Source organism: Oryzias melastigma, linkage group LG5 (genome assembly GCF_002922805.2).
Source record: "Oryzias melastigma strain HK-1 linkage group LG5, ASM292280v2, whole genome shotgun sequence".
NCBI lineage: Eukaryota > Metazoa > Chordata > Actinopteri > Beloniformes > Adrianichthyidae > Oryzias > Oryzias melastigma.
The window spans coordinates 27,169,781-27,180,368 of record NC_050516.1 but is presented as its reverse complement, the minus strand read 5'-3'; the positions used below and the strand labels follow the sequence as shown (position 1 = coordinate 27,180,368).

The window sequence follows — 10,588 nt, the reverse complement described above, 5'->3', positions numbered from 1 at the left end:
CATCCAACAACTATGTTCAATTAAAAAAGCTATCTTAATGCATGCACAAATTTGTATTGTTTACATATTTATATAATTTTAAAAATTTCATTCCCTGTTTTACAGAACTATTTGAATTCAAATCAACATGTAAGAAAATGTTTGTGTGTGTAAATTGTGATTCTGAACACATTCTTGAAATATATGTATTGTACAGATTTAGTCTGTATTAATAGATCTAAACTTCCCAGCCAACAAGGCTAGGTGGGTCTCGTATGGTTTAAAAGTTGGCGGAATATGTGGGCCCCGACTGGGTATGTCCTCAGTTTCCGTGGCTGCTGGTTGCTGGGCAGCAGAACCCAGCCTGGGTGGCAAAACTGCTAGCTATGCCAGCCCCTGGGTGGCGGCGTTCAGGCAGCTAGCTAGCTAGCGTAGCGAGCCAGTCTAATGAGTGCCCACTTACGCCACTGTGGGCAAACACATGCGGACCACCACAGAAACTGCAGACACACCCATTTGGGGCCACATTTTCTGCCCACTTTAAACTATATGGAACCCACTTGGCCGTGCTGGCTGGGTCATTACTGTTTGTATGTATTCTGTTCATTTTTAATTTTGATTTTTTCTTAATGTATTCTATTCAGTGACATCTCAGGGGTCTATTCCTAGTAAAAAACTCTTTCTTGATGAAGAAACATTGAGAGTTGCACAGTGAAGCCACCAGCTATAAAAGTAATGTAGTCTTTTAGATTCTATTATTCATTAAAGAAACCTTTCTTATTCATCAAAAACATAACAGACAGTAGAAATTAACTAACAAACAAGGTCAATTATTTAATGATGAAAAGTTGCTTTAAAATAATTGATGTTGCATATTCATGTTGCATTTAGAACTTAGATAATTCTGGAGTCAGTTGACTTTAAAACAGGTTAAGAAACTCATCAAGGGATGTATCACACAGCCGCTATGTACAATTTGCACATAATGCATGGAAGAAAATTGGTTAACAGTATATATTGTCAGGTGTCAGGGCCGTCCACCTGGCTAGAAACTGGATCATGCACAACTGCTCATCCTCATTTCATTATTCGACCTACAGCCATCCTAAGAACTGCCATCCAGAACCTTTGTTCAACTCTTACTACTTCGCAATAAACCACCTACCCACTAACTCACCGGTGTTCTGCATTTTGGGTCCACTACCACCAGTACCCAACATATATGTGGAAATGGTAAGAAAAGTTGTGGAATTTTTCACGGATTTATCACAAATGAACCATGGTAAGACCACGGAAGAAGTATGAATCAACCTTGAAGCCTTGAAGTCTGAATGCACTATCCTGTAACTTAACTTTTCCTGGTACAGACTCCAGTTTTTCCAGTTCCTCTAACAGCCCTTTATAGTTCTAAAAATGTCTTATTGTAATTCTTCATGATGTCTCTAGCATTTGGAATTACTACAGCTAACACTGGGATCTTCATCTGCTTGTCTGTTATTACAATGTTTGAATGATTTGCTATCACCATTTTGTTAGTTTTTATTTGAAAAGTATGTTCCTATAGGCTATGCAAGCCACTTGCTAACAACGCACCTTGTACATGTTGTCTGCTGTTGGTGCTGTGTCGTCTCAAGTTATATTTACACAGCCTGCTCTTAAGGCCTTTGCCTGGTGTGCTGTGATGTTGTACTGAGGCCGCCATGATCAATGTTTCTGGGCTGCACATCAGTCCGTCCATTTCAAACAGTTGCTGGGATTTTTCTATTTCAGCCCCTCGATGAAACATTCCATGTAAGGGTTTGTTCTTTCATGATAGTGCATCTACTTCCTTCATGCTCTCCTATTTTTATTTCCTGAGTCATTTACTAAAGCATTCCACTGCTTTTAGTCATCTTCCTGATGCTCTGAATTATCTTTGTTGTTTCATTCTGGATGGTTGCTATGAAACCTATTAGTCATCTGCCCTCTTTTTTTCACGAGGATGCTGGTTGGGGATGGAGAGCATCATGCAAAGTGAGAAGTGCATCGGTCTTGATGTCACTGACTTTAACCTTCTTGTTTAGCCACTTTAAAATCCCAACAGAGTATCTGATGGCTGACAAGACGCAACTGTTGATATCTGGGATCTTGTTCTTTCTGTTAATCTGATTTCTCAGAAGCCGACTTTCCTTTTAAAGGTACTTCGCTGTGGCTGCTTTCCTAGTCTCTTCTTCTCGATTACCAGTTGCTTGTAGGACACCAAAATATTTGAGACTGTCCTCCAGATATCCTATGCTGCCTTCTAGTAATGTAGTGGCAGTAACCTCAAGTCTTACAACCTTTCCTCGTCTTCTTACCGTCCAGACACATTTTTCTAGTCTGACTGTCATTGCAATGTCATTGCTATAAATCCTGGTGCTGGAGGGTTAGACAGTCGTGTCACATTTTTGGCACACAGTTTGATTTCATCCATGTAAAGGATGGAAATACATAGCTGTCCATGGCTCAGATCCTGTTCTTTGCATTCATCTGACTTTCTCTGAAACCACTTAACCCTTGTAACCTGTCTAGCAATGGCTGCTTTCCTAGTGACTGTTCGTGGTTTTCGTTTGCCTGTGGGATAGCAAGGAACCTGTGGTTGTCCTTCTGCTGCTGGTTTCTGGTTGTTAATCGCCTTCTTTTGTCCTCAGATTAAAGACTGGATGCTGGGTTTTGTTTAGGTCTAAATGCCACCCCAATGTCAATGCTGTACATCTCGATAGTTAAAGTTATAGTCGTTTCTGGTAAAAGGAGCTGGTGAACTAAAAGTCAGTAATTTTCTGTGTAAATTGGTGGATGTTTGACAAGCCTTTTTCTCTTATCCACAATACAGGTATATTCCTGCTTTTAACTAACTAGGGTCATGGGCATTTTTGGAAGCTCTACCAGTTGTGTTCAAGAAAGTAAGGTACACCCTGTACCCAGACCATCACAGGACAAAAAGCACACAATCTAGAGTCTCCAAGTAACCTATGATACACACATTCATGAAACTTATCCACACACACATTTAGACCCAGCTCGATCATTCAAGGAGCAAATGCAAAGAGATGACGTTTTCTCTTCAAAATGAGAACCTTGAACACTCATCAGAGTAGTCTGATGGCAAAATAGGAAATCTGCTTGATTGGTGGTTACAGTTAAGGGTGTATCTTTGACTGCGATGCTCTCATCATAGAAAATGTGTCAATGGAAATAGCTGCTGTATTTTCAGCCTTAATAGTTTGTTTTAATTTCAAGTCAGGAACAGGAGCAGCTAAAAATGACAAAAATAAACCCCAAAAGCAAGTAGGACACTAAATATTGAACAGCTTTGTTGACATTACTGTAAAAAAGTTAAAAGAAATCTTTGTGGAGTGGCAGATTCTTGGGTGCAAGAATTACAGCAAGTTTGACTGTAATGAACAGTCATTTGAACAAACTATAAACTTGCTTAACAACCTTTAAGTGCTCATTATCTTCTTTGGTTTGCCTTTAATCATAGATGTCTTAAATCTAAAACCAAATTGTCTGACCTTAGAACTGACCCAAAGTGTAGGGTAAATTTTTGGCACAGGTAAAGTCATCAAAACGTGGCAAAGACAAATAAAAGTAACACTTTACAGAACTGGAACAATATGAGTCTCATAGAGAGATTTTAATTAACTTTACATACTGTATGTGTTTGAACAACATCCCACTCTGTCACTCAGGGAAAATCTGCTGGCAAAACAACACTCTCCAAAAATAGTGGAGCCAGTTATTAAAATTGTGCATTTTTTGGCACCAAATTTGGCATGGATGTACCCTGGGATCACCTCTTTTAGAAAAGCATGTTAGCCACCAGAAAATTCAAGTTTTTAAAATATATATAGCTCCTATGTATAATATACTATACATATTGTATTCTGCAGGTACCACTCAATTTGGCTGTATTTTGTGCATAAACAGTCCATATTATTGAGACTGTGGTAAATAAACAAAATATTTTTGTAACAATTGAGTTTATTGCTGCCATCCTTAAAATGGCTGCCATTTTTGACTTTAATTAAGGCTAACATGGTTTTCTGAAAAAGGGGATTCCAAGGCACGCCCATGGGAAAGTTGGTGCTTATTCCCCAAAAAATCCATGATTTGTCCTAAACGGCTCTGATAAGACACCAAAGCTTTGGAAAATCTCAGAAAAAAAGAACAATTTACAGAAAAGGCATTTTTTTCAACAGTTTTTCTACAACTTCTTTATCTTGTTTTCAATGAGAGGACTTTCATTTTTAATGGACAGATAAGGGCTCAGAACTTCTTGTTTGGATCCTTTACATTTAATAGATGTGTCTGTAAGACAATTGCTGTACCTGCATAGCCAATCTGGACAGCCAGTTTGGTCAGCTTCCCTTGCAGCACAGACTTCTCTTTCTTTGGGGCTGATACTTTCTTTTTCTCTTTCTCATCGGCCTCTCCACCTTCAGCACTCTTTAGAGGCTGCATCTCCATGGCAGCTGCTCCATCCTGTTTCTTCACTGTAGACAGACAGACACGCACACAAACACATGCAGACAAACACACAGAAGAACAGAAAAAACAGTTTTATTAAGAAAGATTCAACTATGTAAATGTCAAGGAGTAACAAGACTCAAGTACATTCACGCTTGTAATTTAAGACATTTGAACATCATATGTAATGGTGGTCCCTGAGGAAAAATCCAAAACCAATTGACAAATTTGAAGAAAGTGTCAAAGTTTATATGATTAAGGAAAATCATCAAAAAACAACATTTTATGCACATATTAAATATGAAAGCTGCTGTATTTGGCATTCAAACACTGTTCAACCAGAAAATAAATAATAAAATACAAAGAACTCAATTGAAAAAGAGATTAAAGAAAAAAAAAACAATTAGAACTCAAGCAAAAACATTTTTATAAAGCTGTGACTACATATTCATTAATTCATTTATGCTTGCTCGTATTTTTGTTTTATAAAATGACTTTGTAAGGCTGAAAAACTTTGGAGATCAATTTTAAGTTACCCAAAGGACTAATTTAAAGAGACCAAGCCGTACATGCGTTTCAGCTTCATTCCTGATTTATGGATGCTTATTAAAAGGATCTTATGGAAAGAAGAAAAAGTGCTTAAAATCTACTTTTCTCGTGTCTGGGATTAGAATCTATACTTTATTTAAAAAAGAGCATCATTAGTAGTAAATGCCAGAATGTCTGCATCATATACGACAAAATAAATTAATGAAGGAAAAGTTTGAATAACAGAAATTTAAAGACTGCTACAACCACTAAATTAAATTTGTCAGAGAGAAACTGATATACTATTTTCAGTGTCCCTAAAGATTGACACAGAACAGTTTCAGTCAAGCTTATTGTCAAAAAATAAAAGTCAAAGGTGATGTTTTAAGGCTTTTGATAAGCATAACTATGATTTTTTTTATACTTTTTTCTTGTAACACTCAATTAATGTCTCAGTATGACCACTATTTCTCAGATAAACAAATCAATTGAGTGACTGGCATATTCAAATTTGGAAGCACAAAAAAAAAAAAAATCAAGATAAGATTATGTGCTTCAGAGTCTGCCACAGTCATTTAAATTCAATCGATGATAAATTAGATTTACAAATCTTTAGATTCTCTCTTGGTCCTATATGACAAGGTTTAAAAAAAGTTTTAGTTCAAAAAGTTAAAAAAAAAAGTAGCAAAACACAATTCCTGAATCGACGACTTCATGCTCATGCATGACAAATTTAAAATACAAATGGGACTGTAAACAAAGGGCAAAAAGTAAGTTTAAATAAGTATTCATTACATTCCCCCACAAAAAAAGAATACAATATTAAATTATAACTACAACACATGAAATTGGATTGCAAAAGAAAAGAAATGAACCAAATAAAGGAAAATCTATTTAGTCCAACAGCACTAAGTAAGATGGCAGAGTAGAGTTTTTAGTTGTTTTTTTTTTGGCTAAAAGGTGCACACAGGACAGCTGAAGGACAATTTGCTGTTCTCTAAGAAAGAACAAGATGTGCCAACAACAAAACAAGGTAAAAAAGGAAAAAGAAAAGAGAGAACAACAGATCACAGAACAACACATAAGTGGCAGACAATGAAAAAGTGTAGAGGAGGCTTTTCTAACTTAATGAGAATGCGGAAAAAACCTGGGTCAAATAATTGGTCTGATTCACTACCACACACACTCGCACACACACTCACAATGATGGACTGGGTCTCTTCAATGAATTAGAACTATTTGGTGTGCTATCAAAAACAAAAGTGGCCCAGAAATAAAACACAGCACAGCAGCATCTTGGGACTCTCCACCAGCTCGCGACCCAGAGTATGAACCATAAAATGTAAGGGGCGAAGGAGAGAAATAAACAGGAAGGAGAGAGATGTCGGGGGAGATAGAGTGAAACATATGATTTGGTTACCTTTAATCTGGTTGCTCTCCATATTGCCATCTTGCATTTTACCTATGATGAAGACATACAAGACCATAACAACAAAAATAGCCAAGGCAGACAAGTCAACAAATAATCCCCACAGACATGGCACAAACAATAAAAAAAAAACAAAAGTTACAAATAGGGAGACAGGAAAATGACTTTTAATACAACAACTTTGTGACAGTCACATAGAAATCTTGATATGATTACATTTTCACAAACATTTACATTAAATCCCCTCTTAAAGAGTGGAAAAGTCTAAATTCATTCCTAATCTGATGATTTACCTGCACAGAAATGGGAAGGATTGATGATTTTGTGCTCTTGCAATATTAAGTAAATTATAATCATTTTACAGCTTTAATAAAAAACAGAAAACTTCCCACTCCTATGAACTTTTATTTCATAATAATCATAATTATCCTACATGCAATGAAAATCCTATACGCCCAATTTTCATCTGATTAAATGAAAATAAGACAAACAGCAGAAAAACATTGACAGAGGAGGAATTTACACCATAAATTCACACATACAGAACACACAAACAAGACAGCATGCATTAGAGGGGAGTTTAGAGAACACATGCGAGATCACGCACTGAAATTAAACCAGAAGTGAAATGTGGAGAATACAGAGAAAAAAAGAAGGAAGGAAGAGTTCCCCACATGGGAAAGCTTCACAACTGGAGAAATATTGAAAGCTAAGTGACGTTACCTTATTACTGAGGTGGTATTTACTCAACACAAGTCCACTTACTTGAAAAGTTCATTCAAACCTAGCAGGAATTCTAATAGAGTTATCTTGTAACAAATAAACAGCAAATCCTAATACGAACAAAGAAAAATGTCTTAAACTCTAAGTTGAATGCATTTAAGGTAGGGGTGTAGCGATTAATTTAGTTTAATTCCCACGATCTAACCAGATGGATGTATCTGAGGAAATTTGATAATTCAATCAAATCAACTTGACCTATAGGCCTACCATTTAAAAATTACTTAAAGTGGTCATAACATGATTTTCTTAAGTCTTTTAGAGTAAACTATATCCATATATATGACCATATATTACCTTTGGAACCCTGAAAATTAAATTATTTACGAAATATGAATTATTTTTTAAGACTCTTCATACCCGAAAGTAAAACGACTCGATCTCTGAGGCTCCGCCTTTCGCTTCTTGTCGTCCTAGAGCCGGTGTTCCTCCGTGTGCATGCGCATTTCCGTGCATGCAAACAATTTCCAAACTTTGGACCTGGATATATTGAACCTTCACTCTCTTGACCCACAGTCCGATCCAGATTTTGAAATGCAGGAGGAACCACAGCTGACCCAAAGACGTCTGCAGGACGTTTCGACTGGTAAAATGGTCATAATTGTCGTGCTTCTGTCCGTTTTCATAGGTGTGCATGTGTCTCTAGTGTAGCATTAGCTCTGGTGTTATTTGCTTATAGTGCATAATTTCCGCTAGATGTCTGATTTACTTGTGTGCCTGGCCTCTTTATCAGGTTTGATTGTAGGAATGGTGCCAGCTCTGAGGTTTAATCCACTTTGATACAGACCAAGGTTAACAAAACAGTCATCTGTGAAGTGGCGATCACAGACAAAGTTTCTGGCCGGTCTGTCGTGCGCTCCCGATTCTAAAACATCACATTACAAACAGAATAAATAAAAATCCCATCCCAGTCGTGTAAATTTGATAAATAAAAATCCCTTCTTGTAATATTGACAGTTGGAGTTTGAGTGGGAATATCAAAGATGAATCGATTCAGGGAGAGCTAGGACCAGCAAACTGGAGCAGGGTCATTTTATCCCCACTTCCAGATTAGTCAGTTCCCTGGAGTCACAATAAAGCTGGACATGACATATTGCAGTGTTCTAAACCGAGACAGTACAAGGTCACCATTACGGAGTAAATTATGCCCCGGCGGTCTTGAGTCTAATCTCTTAGGGGGATTCTCTTCAAGGAGACAAAGACAAGAAGAAAACCAGCGCAACTAGGAAAGAAGTTAATCTTTCTGTATCTTGTCAGCTTTAAAATGACCACATAGAAAACTCAACCAAACACGTATTGGTGGGATTTAGTCATTTTAAGGAGCAATTTTTTCAGCTCTATTCAATATACTTTTGGAGAATGGAAAAATACAACAAGAAACACAAGACTAACTTCTGAAAGCATGCACTAAGAGCAGGAAAACAGTAAAGAATAACAGGAAAAACTAAGCAGAAGGTGTGTACTGATGATAAGAGGAGGCAAGGAGGCAGTCGGAGATGTAGGAGGAACCAAAAGTCACAACAGAAACAGGTCAGAGACGTTTTGTCAACCTACCATTAATTAGGCTGGCACTGCTTGTGGCATTAATGCCTGCAGCCCCATCCGTGGCTATAGTTGCAATGGGGTGGATAGGGGGATGGGAGCAGTCTAGCCAGTAGCAATGAGGGTTGAACATAAATGAACAATAACACACACACACACACACATACACACACACACAAACCCACCCAACCACAAGCACATACAAGACAGTGAACAGAAATAACATGGTTATAGCACAAGAAATCAAGCAGATTCAAGCAGACTGTAAATGAAAACTATCGTAGGTGTGTTTTATGAAACAAAAACGTGTGTTTGTGTAAGTTGTGACCTGAATGATGTAACAGACTTTGCTAAATGTCAACAAACAGAGAAGCTTAAAAGTGAACCGGTATTGCAATCATAAACCCTGCATAGATATAGGGTTTTGTACGGTGTCCCTGAAGTGCAAAACATCAACAAATCACTCAACGCAAAAACATTCTAAAGATCACGAAAATTAAAACACTACAACAGATATTAAAAAATCGGTGATACATTTTAGAAAACAAAATTTCAGAAAACAAAACAATAAAAGCAAAAACAAAACAAACAAACAAAAAAAAACATTTGAAAACACTCTTTGCGGAGTGGCAAATTCTCATGTGCAAAAATTACAGCAAGCTTGACTGTAATGAATCTGTAACCTGTGGAGGAAATTACTTTTGTTTTGGAAAAGAAAAGTAATTTCCAGAAAACAAAATTTAATACTTAAAAAAAATAAAAATTATGAGAAACCAGAAAAGATAGGTACTATAGGACATTGTTGATGGATGATGACATGAAGTATCCCTTCATGTCACATAACTTGAAATGATAGACAAACATCATCCAATCAGGATGTCTCAAAGTACCTACCTTTTCTGGTTTCTCGTTATGTTTTGACCTTATATTATTTTATTTTATTTTGCTGGNAAAAAAAAAAAAAAAAAAAAATGTTTTGTCTGTTTTTTATGTTAAGGTATCTAAAATTTTGTTTTCTAAAATGTAATGCTATTTTTTTAAATATATTTTTGTATTTTTAAATTGTGATCTTTCAAATGGTTTTGTGTTAAGTAATTTTATGATGCAATTTGCACTTCCCGTCCACCCTAATTTTGGAGCACGTTTCTAAAAAAAGTACTACATTTATCAAAAACAACTTACCCAATTAGCCCTATTTAATGACCATAAATACCAATACCTCAATTTACTTCTACATCCAGTCATTTTTTAAAGTACAGCAGGAATTGAGAAAAGACTAAACCTACAACAAATCTGTTCATTAGTATAGTGTGATGCTGTGACATTTACCCTTTAATCTTTTGTATGGTTCATGGAAATCTTGTTCAAAATTCACAACAAACACTATGAAAAGAAATCTTGGGAATTACAGGAGAAATTACAAACTGATTGTATAGGAATTACAATAGATGTCAAGTTATTATTATTCTTTGCAAAACCAAGATTGAACAATGAAAAACTATTAAATGGAAAAATGACTTTAATTTAAATTCCCCATAATTAATTAGGTGTGAGTTCCTTCAGTGGTCACTAAATGTCATTAAATATGCTCAGTGTTGGTTCCATAAAGAAAATATAATTAAACTGTCACATTTGTTCTTTAGTAGTTTATTTAAAATGAGCCAATGTGAAGATTTGCCCAAATGATGAACGGCAAATAAATTGAGTTTATTTAATTGGATTTTAAGATTAGTACACTTATTTTAAACATCAACATTTTACTTTAACTTACTTAAAACAGATTATCATTTTTTATGGAATGTTTTAATTTTAGTAAAAGACTAAAAGGGGTCCAAGGCTCAT

General features: G+C 36.1%; 1 protein-coding gene across 14 annotated transcripts in view; it reads right to left on the bottom strand.

Annotated features, from left to right (window-relative positions):
* atp2b2 (ATPase plasma membrane Ca2+ transporting 2) overlaps positions 1-10,588 on the bottom strand; it is a 139,101-nt gene that overhangs the window by 32,191 nt on the left and 96,322 nt on the right. For 10 of the 14 annotated variants that reach the window (XM_024270875.2, XM_024270876.1, XM_036212008.1 and 7 more), the window contains 3 exons: positions 8,759-8,851; positions 6,416-6,457; positions 4,329-4,493 (listed from right to left, as the gene is read on the bottom strand). In XM_024270875.2, coding sequence (XP_024126643.1) covers positions 4,329-4,493; positions 6,416-6,457; positions 8,759-8,851 — 300 coding nt within the window. The remainder of the gene's footprint in view (positions 1-4,328; positions 4,494-6,415; positions 6,458-8,758; positions 8,852-10,588) is intronic. The other 4 variants (XM_024270881.2, XM_024270884.2, XM_024270882.2 and 1 more) reach the window with 2 other exon arrangements.